Source organism: Chiloscyllium plagiosum, chromosome 3 (assembly GCF_004010195.1).
Source record: "Chiloscyllium plagiosum isolate BGI_BamShark_2017 chromosome 3, ASM401019v2, whole genome shotgun sequence".
NCBI classification, from domain to species: Eukaryota; Metazoa; Chordata; class Chondrichthyes; order Orectolobiformes; family Hemiscylliidae; genus Chiloscyllium; species Chiloscyllium plagiosum.
Window position 1 is genome coordinate 68,299,672 of NC_057712.1, and position 19,420 is coordinate 68,319,091.

Genomic DNA, 19,420 nt, shown 5'->3' on the forward strand with positions numbered 1-19,420 from the left:
TTTCCAGCAACACATTTTTCAGTTTTGCGGCTCAATCAAGTCAACATTCACTCTTCTAAACTCCAGGACTGTCCAATCCTCTTAAGGCAACCCACTATCCAGATACCAATCTAATAAAACCATCTGAATTGCCTTCAATTTATTTAAGGAAGGATGTAAATACAGAGACCAAAACTGCATATTGGTCAATTCAAGTTTTTGTCTCACCAATGCTCACCAAACCTTATTACCAGAGAAATTGAACGTAAAAGTAACAAAGGATCGCATCGCATTAGTTGTTCTTCTTAGATGCTGTACCTGCAATAGTAACCTTTTGTGTCTAGTACACTGAACAGCCAAATACCTCTGCACCTCATGTCATGATTCACGAGGACACTGGAAATACAGCCCCATTATTCCTGGAGTTATCACCAATGTGAAAAGATTTGGTCAAACTATTTAAAGTCCCTAACTTACCTGACTGACAAACACAGATTAAAAGGCCACACTCACCAGACTTCTGTACTTAACAAAATAACAACTCACTTTTATGAACAAATTATCTTTAATTAATGGCAATTAGGAAATATGAATTGCTAACATCACTCTTAATAATTTAACTCTACCACTTTTTAATTTCCCCTTCACAAACAGACAAAATCACAAAGAAAGATATGAATATTAGGTATGGAAAAGGAAAACAAAATCAGGGACACATAGTTCACTAGCTCCAGTCGGGCCCACAGGAGTCGATCAGTTGTTTCTCTCGGTTTCTTCAAATTGCTTTTAGTTCTTTGCTGCTGACACAAGGATGTTAGAGTTGATAAAGTGTGACACTAGAAAAGCATAGCAGATCAGGCAGCATCTGAAGAGCAAGAGAGTCGACATTTCGGGCATAACCCTTCAGGGCATAACCCTTCAGGGAAGGGGGCTGAGAAATAGAGAGAGTGGGATCTGAGGTTGGGGAAAGGTAGTTGGAATGGCAATAGGTGGTCAAAGGTAAGAGGTGATTGTGATAGGCCAGTGGAAAGTGTGGAGCAGACAAGTGGGAAGGAAGATAAACCGGTAGATCAGGTCAAGAGGGTGAAGCCAAAACAAAGGTTGGATCTGGGATGGTTTCGGGGAAGGGGAGATTTGGAAACTGGGGAATGCAATGTTCATGCCCTGTGGTTGTAGGCCTCTGAGGCAGAAGATGAGGTATTCCTCCTCCAGTTTGCAGATGGCCTTATTTAGACGGTGGAGGAGACCCATAATGGACATGACATGGCGGGAGTGGGAAGGGGAATTGAAATAGATGGCCACAGGCAGGTGGGATTGGTTGGTGGGTATGGATCAGAAATGTTCCCTGAACCATTCTGCAAGTTTGCGCCCGGTATCTTCAATGTAGCAGGCCTCATAGAGAGCAACAGATGTAATAAATGAGTTTCAAGGGTATGCAAGTAAATCTCTGTTGGATTTGGAATGATCCTTTGGGGGCTTGGTCAGAGGTGAGGGGGAAGGTGTATTTTGCAGCTGCTATGGCAGCAGGGGAAGGCGCCATGTATGAAAAAGGGGTTGGCGGGGAGCGTGGACCTACTTAAGGAGTCACAGAGGGAACGGTCCCTACTGAATGCAGATGGTGTGGGGAAGGAAATATCGTTTTGGTGGTGAGATCTGACTGTAGGTGACAAAAATGGTGGAGGATGATAGATTTGGAAATTAGTTGGGTGGAATGTGAGGACCTGGGAGATTCTATCCTTGTTGTGGTTGGGGGTTGGGGTTCAAGGACAAAGCTGTGGGAAATGGAGGAGATGCAATTGAGGGTATTGTTGATCATAGGGGAGGGGAAATAACGGTCCTGGAAGCAGGAGGACATCCGTGATATCCTGGAGTGGAATCACTCATCCTGGGAGCAGATAAATTTCCCTCTTAAGTATACCTTTACTGCCTTTATACACTAAGAATTCATTTCATCTCTCCTGTCTATGCAGTCATATGCTTCCTTCTTTTTCTTAACCAAAACCTCAATTTCTCTAGTCATCCAGCTTTCCCTACACCTAGCAGTCTTGCCTTTCACATTAACAGGAATATACATTCTCTGGATTCTCGTTATCTCATTTTTGAAGTCTTCTCATTTTCCAGTTGTCCCTTTACCTGCAAACATCTGCCCCCAATCAGCTTTTGGAAGTTCTTGCCTAATACCATCAAAATTAGCCTTCCTCCAATTTAGAACTTCAACTTTTAGCTCCTGGCTATCCTTTTCCATCACCATTTTAAAACGAATAGAATTATGGTCACTGGCCCCAAAGTGCTCCCCACTGATACCTCAGTCACCTGCTCTGCCTTATTTCCCAAGAGTAGGTCAAGGTTTGCACCTTCTCTAGTAGGTGCATCCACATACTGAATCAGAAATTTTCTTGTGCACACTTTAACAAATTCCTCTCGATCTAAACCCTTAACACCATGGCAATCCCAGTCTCGGATTAGAAAATTAAAATTTCCGACCATATCCACCCTATTATTATGATCTTTACACGCAGAATTCTCTAGTTCTTCCTGTTGGAGTAAACATTTTTCATTTCTCCACATTATACTCAATTTGCCAGAATTGTAACCACACACTCAACATAGCTATTTCCATCTGCAACATCTATGGACCCTTTTCACAACATATTTTCCTACCTAGCTTTGTGTTGTCTGTGAGTTTAGCTTCCATGACTTCATTCCCCTCATCCAAGTAATTGATGAATTGCAAAAAGTTAAAAGCCTCAACAGATTCCTGCAGGACTTCACTTATCACATCCTGCAAATTAGACAAAGACACATTTATGCATATTCTGTCTTGTCTGCCAGCCATCCGATCTTCTATCCATGCTAATATGTTACCCCCTAAGCCATGAGCTTTTATTTTCTGCAATAATCTTTAATGCAGTAACTTATCAAATGTCTCCTGGAATATCAATTACACTTGATTTTCCTTTTCCAGATAATATTTGATTCCCTTTATCCACAGCACATTTTAATCCTTCAAAAAGCTCCAACAGATTAGATAAACATGACATTCCCCAGACAAAAACCATTCTGACCCTTCTAAATACCTTGAGTTTTTCTGAGTGCACAATTTCCCCATGTTAACAGTCAAGCAAAACTGGCCTATAGTTTCCTACCTCCCTCCCTTCTTGAAAGGAAGTGTTATATTTTCTAATTGTCAATCTGACAGAACCTTTCCTAAATCAGGGGAATTTAGCAAAATTAATACCAATACATTTACTAGCTCATCGGCAACTCTTTTCAGAACCTAGGATGAAGTCCATCTGGACACAGAACTTGTCAGCTGACAGCTCTACTTTTTATTTGATACCACCTTCCTCAAGAACATAAGGTCATGAAGTTCCTTTCACCTCTTGATTTCTGTCTTTTACTGAAATATTTATTGCATCCTCCAAGGTGAAGATAGAAGCAAAGTATTTGTTCACTTCACCTGCCATTTCTTTGTGATCTATTAGTAACTTCCCACAGCTAATCTTTAGATGACCACAACCCACTTTACTTCCTTTCCTTTTTAAATACCTGTAGAAATTCTTACTATCTGTTTTTACATTCTCAGTTAGCTTCCTCTCATTCTCCAATTTCTTTGACCTGATTCAACTTTTAGTCATTCTCTGATGTCCTCTATATTCTGACCAATCACTTTACCTGCCAATCATCTTATATATAGTAATGTGCTTTCTCCTTAAATTCAATGCCTTCCCTAATTTATCTAGTTAACTATAATAGATCCTTCCTTCATGATTCTTTACAATATGAATATACTTATTTTGAGAATTCTGAAATGTCCCCTTAAATCTCTATTGATCTATCTCCTAACATAGCATGCCAATTGATCAGCTACCTCAGCCATCTTGTCCACATAGCCTCCCTCCAAATTCAAAATACTAGTCTTTTGACTAATTGACAATGGCTGACTACCTATTCCTGTTTCCTATTGTCTAATCACCAAAATGCTCTCCCACTGCCACTTCGAAACTTCTGTCAGCTTCAATCCCTAGAACTAGATCCAGCACAGCACTGACCTCATCCCAGTTAATTAAATATATTGCAAATAGCTGAGGATCAAGGCACGTCTCTTGTTATATCCTGCCAACCTGTAGAAAACCTATTCTCTGTCTCGGATTCTTTAGTCCATGGCAATATGCCACCCACCTGCATAGAGTTTTCATTTTTTACAACAGCCTTTGATGTGAATCTTTATCAAATGCCATTTAGAAATCTAAGTAAAAAAATCAGTCCTTTATCCACAGCACAAGTTACTTCCTCAAACAAAACTGTATCAGATTGGTTAAATATATTTCCTTTCTCTGAAACCATGTTGCCTCTGTCTGATTAACCTGAGCTCTTCTAGATGCCCTGCTATAGCGCTTTTAATAATAGTGTAGGTTAGGTGGGCTTGGATCGGCGCAACATCAAGGGCCAAAGGGCCTGTACTGCGCTGATTTTTCTATGTTCTATGTTCTATTACCCTATGTCAGATGCTAAGGTTACTGGCCTGTAGTTTTCTGCTTTCTCTCTCCCTCCATTTTTGAATATAGAACTTACATTCTTTCTCTTCCAATCTCATGAGACTTTGCTTGAATTTTGAAAATTAAAATCAAAGCATCAAATGTCTCACAAGCTACTTCTCTTAAGATCCTAGAATGAGGTCCATCAGAACCCAGACGCTCCTCAGTCTGTAGTTCCATTTTACTCAATACCACTTCTCTGCCAATTGTGATTTCCCAAAGTTCCTCCCTCCCTTCCATATCTTGGTTTATCACAACTTTTGGGATCTAACTTGAATCCTCTCTAATGAAGATAAATGCAAAATACCTGCCATAGTGTTAAGATTAGATTAGATTACTTACAGTGTGGAAACAAGCACTTCGGCCCAACAAGTCCACACCGACCCGCATAAGCGTAACCCACCCATACCCCTACATTTACCCCTTTTAACCTAACACTACGGGCAATTTAGCAAGGCCAATTCACCTGACCCGCACATCTTTGTGACTGTGGGAGGAAACCAGAGCACCCGGAGGAAACCCACGCAGACACGGGGAGAACGTGCAAACTCCACACAGTCAGTCGCCTGAGTCGGGAATTGAACCCGGGACTCTAGCGCTGTGAGGCAGCAGTGCTAACCACTGTGCCACCGTGCCGCCCACCTGTTTGATTCATCTGTTTATTTCCCATTATCAATTTGGTAGACTCACTTACTATAGGAACAACACCCACCTTGTTAACTCTTCTTTTGAAACTTTATAGAAACTCTTAATATTTGTCTTTATATTTCTGGCTAGCCTTCTCTCATACTCGAAGTTTTTCCTTATCAACATTTTAATAATTCTTTGTATTTTTTGGATATTTAATCCAATTTTCTGACATGCCATCTGTTTTTGTGCAACTGTATGTTTTTTCTTTGAGTTGGATCATCGCTTTAACCTTACTATTTACTACAGATGATAGGCCATTACTTAGAATTTTGCTTCCTTGGTGGAATGCATCTTTTCACTATATTCTGAAAAATCCCTTTAAACATCTGCTACTGCATCACTATTGACCTACGCTTTAACCCAGTTTGCCAATTCACTTTAGCTAACACTGCTTTCATGCCCTCAATATTTCTTTTTACACAAGTTTAAAAAAAAAGTCTCAGACCTTCTTCTCTTTCTCCCACACCAAGTGTAAAATTCAATCATTTGATGGGCATTGCTACTTTGGGATGCCTTAGTTATGAAAACTTTAATCAATCCTATCTTACTGCACAATACTACGTCTAATGGAGCCTGTTCACTGGTTGGCTTCAGAACATGCTGTTCTAAGAAAGTTCTGAAAACATTCTATGAACTCCTCAAATGAAAACAAAAAAAGTGCTGAAGAAACTCAGCAGCATCAATGGAGAGAGAAATAGGGTAAACTCCAATCTACATAGAGATTAAAATTTCCCTGATTACCACCATGCCTTTCTAACTGGCTCTTGTTATTTCTTCCTTAGTGCTGTACTCTACCATGTGGTTACTGGTAGAGGCCTGTACACCACACTCAATGATTTCTTCCTTTTAACATTTCCCATCCTGGTTTCCTGAACATAGGTCATCCCTCACTATTGTGTTAATACGATCATTAACAGAGCCACCCATCACCTTCTCCTAGCTTCTTGACCTTCCTGAATGCACTGTATCCTTCAATGCTTAGATATCAATGTATCGCACAGCCATGTTTCTGTATGGCTATTACATCATTTTTATTTGTTTGACACTCTTAATTACTCATCTGTTTTGTTTCAAATGCTACATGCATCAAAATGCAGAGTCCTCCGTTCTAGCATTTAATTCTTTTTGTATCCTTAGCCTTAACTATTGATTTAGTCTTGGATTTGTATTCTTTATTCCTTCCAGTCATGGTTTGTTTAACATTTCCATTATTAACAACTTTCTCTCTTGCCTTGCCTCTACTCTTTGATTTGTAAAATCTTCCCAAATTACTGCAGCAACTCACTGCCACCTCCCAGTTAAATATGAGCAATAAATCCTGGCCTAGTCAACTGAATCCACATTTAGGACAGATACGAAAAAGACAGATTTTTTTAATTACAGGCTATTGTAAAGCTCTAAAGTAAGAAGGTATATTATCCTGAAATATAAAAATAAACACTTACTCAAGTTTATGCACAGGTAACCAGTAAACCAGACGACCATTCATGACCAGGTTTTCTGCAGCCAAGTTCAGCAGATCAATGAAAATGTCACTCAAGTGATAACTCATGGAGACTGGGACGTGACTTTCCGTGCTGAAAGGTAATAAAATCAAACACAATCATTCTTCAGATGGCAGACAAGTCTTTTTTTACAATGTGAATATCTTTAACTTATTACTTAGATCTTGAACACCACAAAGTTTCTCCCATGCTCGTAAAGCAGGTTGATGAAGCCAGTTTAAAATCTTCACGACCAGATGGGCAAATATAAAACTTCACCTTAATTCCTTGGTTCATAAACAATTAACAGAACTGACAGTTTTCAAGTATGCAATCCTAAAAATGTTTTTTTTTTAAATGGTAAAAGAACATTTAAGCCCAAATGTAACTGTGAAAATGATCCTTTAACACTTCACAAGTACTAACACAGTTCAAATGTCAAGGGTGAAAGAAAACAGTTTTAGCGAAAATGCAGTGGTGAAAGCAAAGCACAAGGTTAAGTTGGTACTAAAGTTCTATACATCAGAGGTTAACCCCAGGTGACAACCCTGGGAGGTTGACAGAGTTGAAGCTGGAGCCATATTGGTGTTTATGGGATCAAGAGTGGATGGTTTCAGTTTTTACTAATATCCGAAGTGATATGCACTAATGCCTAGTGTAATGCCTGTTGTGAATCACTTTTCACATAAACCCTTTGAATTTTTCTGGCATCCTCTCTTGTAACTGACCCACCAAATGGGCACTTCACCAATATCCACTGTCAAAAGTTTTTCTACAGTTCATATTCATTTTAAATTAGTACGACGAGATTTAAAATCTATCCCCCTCATTACACTCAATGCTGTTCGAAATTGTCGTAAACTACTCATATTCAATTTAACTGTAAAGCAGTAGACTGCTGCCAAGTTATTTTTTAGGTAATATTAACAATCAAAAAGGGAAGACTCGCAGCTTTCCACTGTGTATGGATCAACTTTTAAAAGGGGTCAGAATCTTTAAATCAATGCTAACTAGAGGTCTGTGGGCCATTAAAGATTTTGCCAATATTCAGCCAATTTTCAATCTATTTTCCATTAATTTTAGTGAAGACTTAACTTTTTGTTCTATAAAATTAATTCCTAAATAACAACCATTCATCCATATAATCACAGGTAGCACAATGGTGTTATTAATAAAGTTTAACAGGTTAACATTGACCATTAACTTCAAAAGAACAAAAAATTTCAATAATGTTGCAATATCGTAACAATATCAAGTTAACAATTTGAGAACGTTACAAAATCTGAGACATGTTTTACCTTCTTACAGTGATCTTAGAGTTTTATTATAGTTTTAACATAGCTCACATTTTGTGGCTTCTGAATTTAATTGCAATTTGAAGAATGAATATTTTATTGTACTCTACAGAGACTATAAAAATGCATGTTTTAATATATGTATTATATATAACGACAAAATAATGGTTTGTAGATCAGGCTGAAAACAAATTATGAATGCAATGAAATAACAGAAACTTGAACAGGATGTTTAAATTAAGATCATCTGGCAATCATTTCCAATTTTCTTTGGGGCGGAGGGAGTTGAACAGATTGATCAAAGTGAAGAATGGTAGTCCTGAGGAATACAAAATTAATGGTTTCTATTAGCAAGAGAGTCACTTACAAGATAAACATCGGTGTGAAGGTCATTCAGTGCCTCGTGGACATTCATTCAGAATAATCCTTTTCTTTCCTGATGAGGCATCTAATTGTTTCTTAATTCCAGAGTTCTCACATTTACTAGTCTACCAGAAATATGTTCTGATCTCTCACAGAGCTTCCTGTTTCCATGTGTTCACTACTTTGGCTTGCAGTTCACTTTAAACTTGCTTTCTGAAATGCACATTTCATAAAAATTGACTGTTTTATGTACCTCTATCGCATCTTCTCTCAGTCTCATCCATTTGAGGCTGAAGGGTTCAGGTTTGTCCATTACTCTTCATCACTGACTGTGTGGATCAGCCTCTTGGCTCTTTTCTGTACTGCCTACTTGAATATCTTCTGTCTCACTGTGACCAGAACAGGACACACACTTCAAGCTGTGGTTTGAGTAGTGCGCTTAATCTTCTGGTGATACAGTTCAGCATTCTATTGGTTTACTGATTTCTATTTTCCTGTACTCAGATATTGTGATCATCAATTTAAAGATGCTAAATCATTTTTAAATAAATCTTCAGCAATTTCATTAGTATTGTGAGGTAAACATTTTGCCCATTACTTCAAAATGAAAGTAATAATGTAAAAAGACATTATAGTATCTTACCATCTCCCTGTGCTTTAATTAGTTCAGAAGTAAGGCTAAAGCCAGAGGTAAACAGTGCCATCTAGTGATTGAACTTGACCTCTTGCAGCACAAAACTGCAAAGAAGGCCGGCAAGTCAAGAGTCAGAGGGCAGCCCCATCTTTTTTCTTATCCAGGCCTCATTTATCATCGAGCCATCCAGCCAGTCACCCCTACCTGGCATTCAGAGGCAGTCTGTAGCATTTATACATGTAAGCATTGGTAGCCCAGAGGCCATTGGTCAGGCAAATTTCAAGAAATGTTGGGAAGGGAGGGCAAGCGAAGGATGGGAGTGATCCAAACTTCCTCGGTGATGCCTAAAGTAACACTCTGTTCCATTTGGTTCTATAGTGAGTCTGCACAATTAAAGTAACATGAATACCTTGTCTATCTATAGGACTCCAACCAAGCACCTGCCCTCGTCAAATGGATGCCTCAAATGTCCAAGAGAATAGCAATAATAATATAGTAAAACAACTGGAAATGAGCACTAAGTACTTGGAGGATTTTAAATCCCTTTCATCTTAGTTTCTGCAGAGGAAAGGATTAAATTTCCCCTCTATATCTCATTCACAAGTCAGAACGTATTCAGGTTACCGAGTAGTTAAATATGGAAGACTATCTGGGAAGAGAGCTCTCTGTTCAAAGTACTCACTCAACCTTCTCTTCTCCAATCTTTGTCTGGATAAAAATTGCAATATTAAGAAGTTATGTCAAAAAAGAACACAGCAGTGCCAGAAATGCACATTTTGAACCTCCCCTTTTTTGATACTCCATGCTTTAATTGATGAGCCCTGCACCCAAGCTGGAGCATTTGGCATACTGTTGTTTGTGTCTGTGTATATCTGTTATTCCAAGAAGCACACTACTAATTACTGTCACAATTAATACCACAACCAGGGGCTCTCAATCAGCTCCTGGACCAACTCAAATTGTCTGCATCAGTCAAGCAAAGGAAGCATTTAACAGCATGATCAGACAACAGCTAAAGGAAGAAATAAACCAAATTGTTAAGTCTCCACAAGGCTGCTAGCATAATATTTTAATGTGAACACTTTTTCATATAAGGCGCGAATGACTTCATAAAATAATCTACAAATATTTTCAAACCTTTAGTTCTATAATGCTGATGCTTATAGCTATTCCTATCATGATCTACTGTCATGGTGTACCACACTTGTCTATCTGTACCAACCTCATGCATCCACTGTAGTTCCTCTGGAAGCACTCTGCTGTTGCAGTAGGCACCTAAAACATTAATATGTTAGTATTAACAGTTTTTAACCATGGGCTAATCGCTCAAATCGAATGAGTACTTACTATTCTTCTGTTGGTTTTAAAACTTCTTTCTGTGATCCTGTTTTTCTTGTGGATTCCCTTATGCCGTATGGTGCTGGAAAAAAAAACAATATTTGCCAATATAAGGAAAAGGTTCGACAAAAAGAAAACTGTAAATTGTCACACTCATTGCTTTGTTTTATACTTGATTATTGAGTCATTTTACCAAAAGAATGTAATCATGGAGTGACATCTGGGCATAGCTGAAGGCTTTTTAAAAAAGTATCAGTATAAAAGTTTAAACACAACATAATCATGGTTTAAAATGCAAATTAGTCAGTGAGGGGAATTTTTAAAACTGGCTCCAGGGGAAAAAAAACATGTCTCAGAAACACGCCAATTTTTGCTTTTGGTATTGATCCAAATTATATTATAGTTCATTCACCAACAAGGAGAGCAAGCAAATGTACCCAGCCTCTTTTGAAAAGATAAACAAACTTGTATGAAGAATTACAGTGAAAACCACAGAGTTATCAGGTGCATTAGAAAAGCAACCACACTCTAACGTGTTTAATTGGTTGTAAAGTGCTATGTGATGAGATGGTGATGAGTGGTCTGCCTACAAAACACGAATACAATGTCCAAAGTTTATTCACCAAACCTATTTGCACATCTCCCAATGGATATCCAATAGGTATGCTCTCCTCACTGCTCCCAACTCAACCAAAAGCATCTCCACCCTGTTGTATGCTACTCACTATTCTTATCCAATACCAGGTCAGAAGATGGAATCCTACAACACTCTGCAGAGAAACTCTGAACCTAAATCCAACTCTAGCTTGAGCAACATTATTGAGCATTGCTGACCTGCAACTAAATCTCTAATCAGCAAACAATGCAAAATACGTTGCCCAGCCTCTTCTATCTCTAAATATAATGGAACATCAACTTACGATCTGTGATGATTGCATCAAATAACTTCCCTCTCCTCCAAATATTTTTTGAAGCATCAGAAACAAGCACATCAACATAGAATTCCTCCAAGCCATACTGGCGAAGGTTAGCCCGGATGTTCTCATCTGGTCCTCTCCATTTCTGGTTTTTCCTGCTGGCCTTACCTGCAGAAATATACAATGCCCATCATTTCATGGTAATCAAAATAAACTTTAATAGAAAGCACAGCACATTTACTGTGTAACTAAAAGATGGAAAATTTATTTTATTAAATTGATTCTTTTCAGCTCTTTATTCCACATCCACAATCCTCAATTTATTTTTTTGATGCTTCTATTTCCACTTCTTTATCTTATACTCCTTTCAGGAGCACTGTACTTTCTTTGAATATTTGTTTTTTGCTCTTTGTTCTTATAATGACTCCACCGCTCCCCCCACCCCCCCACAGTGCCATTCATCACTGACAGAACTTATTTTACTTTGTGTAACAACATCCCCCAGTCAATGTACATATATTCTTGTGCAAAACATTATTGCCTATATCCTAAAATATGGACACTGAAAACCTGAAATTAAAACACAGAGTGTTGGAAAGATGCTAGTAGCATCATGTGCACACTTCTGCGCTCAGTCTGCCACAATGTTCTAGTGAAGCCCCACACAAGTCTGAGAAACAGTGTCTAATCTTCCATTTAGGTGCTTGACAGCATCCTAGACTCAGCAATGTGTTCAACAACTTCAGACCATTAACTCTACCCTCAATTTTGCAATTTTCCTGCCAAGTACTGTACTATGGGGTTTTTTTCTTCATGTTTTTGCCTTTTACATATAGTTGTCCTATTAACAGTTTGGAGCAATGCTTAGTTTCTTTATCACACCCTACAGTTTAAAGACATTTTAACTATTAATCTCTTTTGGCCTCTAACATATCCCTGGCCTTTGTTATTTTTTTCTGCCTGACCTATCTCCACCTTTTCAACATCATAAAACCCATCACATACCTATCTCAAGAATCATGCTGGACTTGAAATGTTAATTCTGTTCAATTTTAAATAGATGCTACCAAACCTGCTGTCTTTTCCAAGCATCTTCAGCTTTTCTTACTTGCTCACTCAAGTTTTACTGTGACCAAACCAACTGGATGCTCCATCTTCCCAATACACTAAACATCAGCTGATCATCACAGCCCTGCACCACACTTCCCTACACTATCTTTGAAATCGGTACATAATTACATCACATCAATATATCCTATGATCTTCTAAATATTGACATTCCATGTCATCCTTCACTTTACTGTACCATAAAGCTTTCCACTGCCCTCATCTCATACTCAAATTCTGCTGACCTGAAACACATCATCTCTCAATTTCTTTCCCCTCTTTTTAAATCAAAAAAGTCCCTTGCATTTATACAGCACCTTTCTGGTACTCAGATGTGCCAAACACCCTTAAGCTAATTACAGACTTGAATTTAGGATACGTCTGCACACAGCAATATTGTAGTAACAGAAATCAGATGATCAACCAACAAATCTGTTGAGTGCAAGTGGTTAAGCGTTTAAATGTAGGACAAAAAAACCTATTCTACCCTTCTGTAAATTCAGCCATTGGAAAGGTTTACATCCTTCAGAACATATTGATGGTTAAAATCTCAACCAAAGACACCACCTCTAACCACTTAGCATTACCCCAGTACAGCACTAAAAAGAAAATCCATAATCTAAGCTGAAACAAGCTCCAAAGCGGGAACTGCAGCGTCCAAATCAATGACAAGAATAGTACGACTGAGCCAAATCTTTCAAACATTCACTCGGATCTCTTTTTCCAGAGCCTGGTGTCCATTGAACTTTTCATTTTCTTTTGTGAACTTCTTTGGAACTTTTAATCAAACATTAATACTGCTGCACAAATAAAGAATGTTTCCTTGCAGTGTACCTCAAAACCGAAGTCCAAAATTAACCCATTCAAGTTTATAAGCAATTTCCTTTTGCAAATGAACATCAGTTTCCTTGGTAAAGTGCCAGATATAAACCTACTCCTGCTTATTTTAAGAAACTCATATTCCTTTTTAAACATTGCAAAATGTTTTGAAAAGATTTGCTGCTTTTCAAGTCTGGTTACTTACCACGCCCATGAATAATGTTGTAGTCAATGTCTGTTCCACATACGTAGGCACCAAAATGGGCACAAGCTACAAGAAGACTACCTAGGAAAAACAAAAAAAAACAGCCATGTCAAAATGAAACTCTCTATCAGGACCACCCATTAACACTAAGAAGGATTTAGAGATAGAACATATGAGGACAATAAGACACAGAAGCGAAAGTAGGCCATTCAGCCTAGCAAGTCTGCTCTGCCATTCATTGAGATCATGCCTCATCTAATAATCCTTAACACCATATTCCTTTGCTACCTGAAGGGAGTTTGCCTCACCTCAAACAGAACCTTTTACAGGAGACATGAATGTTCCATCCACTATCCCCATCAAGAATCAGTTGAAAAGCAGACACTGAAATCAATTTTCCACTGTTCTGATATTTGAAAACAGACCTATTTGACTTAGAGCCACTTCGATATAGCAGAAATGACAAAATTGCCTGGGAATCACAAGTACCATCACTGCGTGTGTTACTTCTGATTTTCATGGCAGCTAAGTTTGCAAATACTCCTGTCTGATGCAGAAAGCAGTTTACCATTCAACCAGTCAGCTGCCTCCATTTAAATCTGATTATGGCTGTATTCACCAGTGAGTGAAAAGTGCAAACCGGGTAAGAGGAGATCCGTTTCAGTGGATTTATTTTGGATAACCAGGGCACCCGTTTGGAGAAGTGAGGCACCTGTGTGACATGGTCCTGAGACAATTTATGTGGGGGTTCTATAGAAGATCATACTCAACTCGATACGTAACTCTGTTGTTCTCTCCAAAAATGCTTTCAGACTAGCCAAGTCTGTCCAGCACTTCCTGCTTTTATTAGAATTTATGTTGGGAATCGGGTTCCATTAGAAGGTGGGTGACCTACATTTTGAATTACAAAGGAAATAAAGTACATAAAAAGTGCATGAAACCAAAAATGGTCCATAAACGTTGAAAGTAAGTTTTCATAATCGATTAACAAAAGGACTTTCAATGTTTTGAACTTTTTGTTTTAATCAATAAGTGTTTTCTTAAACATTGACATTATCAATAGACTAGATTAGATTAGATTAGATTAGTTTAGATTCCCTACAGTGTGGAAACAGGCCCTTCGGCCCAACAAGTCCACACCGACCCTCCGAAGAGCAACCCACCCAGACCCATTCCCCCTGACTAATGCACTTAACAATACGGGCAATTTAGCATGGCCAATTTCCCTAACCTGCACATCTTTGGAATGTGGGAGGAAACCAGAGCACCCGGAGGAAACCCACGCAGACATGGGGAGAATGTGCAAACTCCACACAAACCGTTGCCTGAGGCGGGAATTGAACCTGGGTCCCTGGCGCTGTGAGGCAGCAGTACTAACTGCTTAGCCACCGTGCTGCCCTCCTGTAACATTATTTTATTTCTTCATTTTATGGGAGGTATTTAATAAACTGATGTTAACTTTGTTTCTCATTCTACAAATGCTGCCAGAACTGCTGAGAATCTTCATCATGTTTAGTTTTTATTTCTAATTTTCAGCATCCATAGCATTTTTTCTTTTATGAAGATGAAAGATATCTAGAGTCGTGCATTTGTTTTGGCCAGCTTACCTGAAGGTGTCAATAACTGCACTGAAACAGCTGAGAAAAGATTCTCTGGATTGCTTCCTTGAATAAAAGGGGCAGTGTTGAACCGATTGTACCTGTACTCATTGCAGCTTAGAATAAGAGATGATCATATTGAAGCATGTAAAATTCAGAGGGAGCGTGACTAGATAGATACTGAAAGAATTCTTCTCCTCACAGAAATATCTAAAACAAGGCGGAAGGATACAATTTCAAATTAAGCAGCCTCCCATTTATTTTGAAGGTGAGGAGGAATTTCTTCTCTCAGAAGATTGCTAATCTTTGGAATTTTCAAACCAAATCAATAGTTACTAAATACATTCAAGGCTGAGTTAGACAAATTTTTGATCTACAAGGAGTTAAGAGCAGCAATCTGGAAATTAATTTAAAACCATAACCATGTCAGAATATGATTAATATTAAATGGCAGAGTAGATTCAGGGCAGTAAATGGACTACAACTACTCCCATTTCTTATAGGCTTATATTGTGTCCTTACGGGTGGTCATGCCATTACAGTAAGTCAGTCAGCAACTTGCAATGTGCACACATGTACAGTTAAAAATAAATTGGGAAACCTGCTATGAATTGTCCCTGCTCCTCCACATGCTTTGCCATACCAATGCCTCATAAAGACCAGGCATTAAAACACAGGGGTTTACATTTGCAACACTAGTTACCCAGCAAACAAGCCAAATATAGACTGGTCTTGTCCCTTTCAGCATCAACTTAATTTTAAATATCACAATATGTTTTAATTATTGTCAAACAATCTTTTTGCTCTGAAAAGCAAATTTGTCTAAGTGTGGATTCACATTCCTTCAGATTATAAAGATTGTTTGCGTCTGCAAAATTAAAATGTTACTTTTTCTATCGCTGTTCACTGTAAATTTTATTTTTCTTTGATTCTCTGTACATAATTTGATACTGAATTAAAGTTCTCAATTTAGACTCTGTGTGCCTCAATGAGGATTGTTCAGCCCTGATTGGTTGAGCAGACACATTCTGTTTGTCCTTTTTAAACAGACTGAACATCCCCAAAGGAGGGTTTTGTGTTTTTTTAAACCATCTGATAAATTGTTATGATTATTTGAAATTTGGCATTCTTGCATTTGTCCTGATGAGAAAGACAGAATAAAACTTCAGCAACACATCCCTCTGTTCAGCAATATTTAGGTCTATACAATCAAGCACCTATTTAAATTGCATCTATGCATTGTCTGCATTACATGCCTTTAGAACGTTTTAAACAATGATGGGAAAATAAATAAAATACTTAGCAGATAAAAGAGTTGAATAAAGCTTGCACTGTTAAAGGTTTCTGTTAAATCCTTCTATTTACCTGTTCCCACAAATGGATCAAATACCAAGTCATTAGCTCTTGCTTTTGCGTGATTTGCCATTAGAAATGCAAGACCTGCATCCATACTGGTATTCCCAATGAAATGACGCTTCTTCACACTGTATAAGTTGATTAACTCCCTTCGACCATCAGCAAGCTAAAACAGAATGGATCGTAGCAGCAAATTAAGTATTCACTTATTTTAATTCTCCAAACTTTTTCTTTAAGTATTCACTATTACCAGTCTTTTTGATGAAAATTATTTAATGCTGCAATATATTTTACATTTTGATTAATGAGATATATACAAAACTTTCAATCAAGATTTCTAGCTTCTACTAATCAATAAATTTACCAATTCTCTGGAATCCTTCATTGTATATCATTTAAACTCCTCAATCTACCAGGACTGAATGCCAAGACAAAGGATAGCATGTCCTGAACAGAGAATGTTGTCTACGGGTGATGTTGCATCAGTTGCCCAAATAGAATCAGCCCTGTTCCTGTGTCTTTTTGCCCCTCACCCTGAGCACCAAGGGAACTAGTATTGAACATGATGTTGTCTCTCCAAGTGTGATCGGACTGAACAACTCATCACTGAGAGTAGTCAGTGACATTCTGCTGCCTTGGATTTACGGTGACAAACACCCTGTCTATTAATGAAGAGCCCAGCATTTACAATGGAAAATCAGCCACTAACTATTGCCAACTCAAAAAACAGTCAGTCATTCAACAACCCTGACCCACAGGACTAAGATGCTCATCTACAAGGCCCACATTTTCAGCATTCTGCTGCATCACTAAGTCCACAAATGAAGTAATCCTTTTCAGAGCAACTAATACTAAGCATGCTAATGAAGCACAGAAGGTTTGGCTGGCTTGGGCACATGTACAGGATGGATGATGGATGCATTCCCAAAGATATCTAAAGATATGTAGGTTAGGTGACTGGCCATGCTAAACTGCCCACTGTGTTCAGGGATGTGTAAGTTAAGTGCATTAGTCTGGGGTAAATGTAGAGTAATAGGGTAGGGGAATGGGTTTGGGTGGGACACTCTTCAGAGAGTCAGTGTGGTCTTGTTGGGCAGAAGAGCCTGTTTCTACACTGTCGGGATTCTATGATTCTATGAAATACTGCTTGTGCAGATAACCCATGCCAAGAGATGGGCAAGATGTCTGAAGCTCTGATTCAAGGATGCTATCAAGAGACATGAAAGTCCTTAACATCAATCATGACAACACAGATGGCCTCCTTCTTCAAGGACCGCAATTTCCCCCCCGACGTGGTTTACGGTGCCCTCCACCGCATCTCCTCCATTTCCCGCTCCTCCGCCCTTGAGCCCCACCCCTCCAACCGCCACCAGGACAGAACCCCACTGGTCCTCACCTACCACCCCACCAATCTCCATGTACAGCGCATCATCCGCCGTCACTTCCGCCACCTCCAAACAGACCCAGCACCAAGGATATATTTCCCTCCCCCCCCCTAGCAGCTTTCTGTGGAGACCACTCCCTCCGCGACTCCCTTGTCAGATCCACACCCCCCACCGACCCAACCACCACTCCCGGCACCTTCCCTTGCAACCGCAGGAGGTGCAACACTTGCGCCCACACCTCCCCCCTCACTTCTCTCCAAGGCCCCAAGGGAAACTTCCATATCCGCCACAGATTCACCTGCACCTCCACCCACATCATCTACTGCATCCGCTGCAGCCGGTGTGGCCTCCTCTATATTGGGGAAACAGGCCGCCTACTTGCGGAGCGATTCAGGGAGCACCTCTGGACCACCCGGACGAACCAACCCAATCACCCTGTAGCTCCTGACCTGCAGTCTTCTTCTTGACCTCTCCGCCTCCATCCTACTCCGACCTATCACCCTCACCTTGACCTCTTTCCACCTATCACATTTCCAACGCCCCTCCTCCAAGTCCCTCCTCCCTACCTTTTATCTTCTCCTGCTGAACACTCTCTGCTCATTCCTGAAGAAGGGCCTGTGCCCGAAACGTCGAATCTCCTGTTCCCTGGATGCTGCCTGACCTGCTGTGCTGTTCCAGCAATAAAGTTTCAACTTTGATCTCCAGCATCTGCAGACCTCACTTTCTCATCAATCATGACAAGTCAGAAACAGATGTCTAATGCAAACGGGATACCCACAGTGAGTGGAAATTCACCACTACCACAGAACGCGATTTCAGAAGCTCCAAAGCTAGGGCCACAACAAGGCATAAGCAGAGATTATCCTGTAAGATCAGGAAGGGATAACTTCACATGGGGACTCGTAGCAGAGTTTACCCTTCCAAAATTAGTTTATTCAGCAAGTGCAACACATGATCTCACCTAACCATGTAAAATTTCTGAGAATGCACTCCCATCATCCCTCATAGATGTAATTCTGCCAACCACTTACAATTACTTAAATTATTCAACAGAGGAAATTTTTGTTTTTTTAAACCTTCTAACTGGCCTCCCTTGAACACACTGATTCTTTGGGTACTGTAGATAAATATCCCCTGCTCCCTCCTGATCAATTGTCCATTCTTCAGGAATGTATCTATACAGTGTGGGAAAAAAAGGCTCATGCTCTTGCTCTGCTGACATAATGGAATGGAGCAAGATCACCACAGAGTTATAACCCTGCCTCCACTACAATTCCCAGGATCAGGTATTTATATGAAGTAGGCAACTACCTACCATGCAGAGACACAGCTGATAGAGGAGGAGGAAGCTGAACTTCTGATGTTGAACAGTCACTGAAGCAAATAGAAGAGAGTAGCACAATGGGGCCCTTTTGGTGGAATGCCAGTTTTATCATTCACTGCAGTAATAGCATCAAGAGCATTACTGTCTTAAAGTACTGCACATCTGCTTCATTCAAATGTACAGTGTATTGGGGAACCAGATGCAGGATGGGAAGGAATTCCATTGGCCATATCATCTCAGCAGTACCACAAAGATAAAATAGATAAAGTACCCAACTCCTTTAGCTAAGGAAAACTTTAGCTCAGGACTCAGAATGGAGACCAGCATAACAAAACCCTGTGCTAGTTTTCACTCACTCCAATAACCAAAACCCTCGTAAACCAAATGT

General features: G+C 39.4%; 1 protein-coding gene across 5 annotated transcripts in view; it reads right to left on the reverse strand.

The window, feature by feature from the left end:
- Nucleotides 1-19,420, reverse strand: part of trmt11 (tRNA methyltransferase 11 homolog) — a 97,109-nt gene that overhangs the window by 57,801 nt on the left and 19,888 nt on the right. For 4 of the 5 annotated variants that reach the window (XR_006310362.1, XM_043683880.1, XM_043683885.1 and 1 more), the window contains exons 7-11: nucleotides 16,333-16,489; nucleotides 13,370-13,450; nucleotides 11,242-11,406; nucleotides 10,331-10,403; nucleotides 6,653-6,784 (exon numbers count right to left, since the gene is read on the reverse strand). Coding sequence is in view for 4 of the 5 variants with exons in the window: in XM_043683880.1 (XP_043539815.1) it covers nucleotides 6,653-6,784; nucleotides 10,331-10,403; nucleotides 11,242-11,406; nucleotides 13,370-13,450; nucleotides 16,333-16,489 (608 nt within the window). In the remaining variant the exon portion in view is untranslated. Of the gene's footprint in view, nucleotides 1-8; nucleotides 777-6,652; nucleotides 6,785-10,330; nucleotides 10,404-11,241; nucleotides 11,407-13,369; nucleotides 13,451-16,332; nucleotides 16,490-19,420 lie in introns of those variants that run through there. The other variant, XM_043683900.1, reaches the window with a different exon arrangement.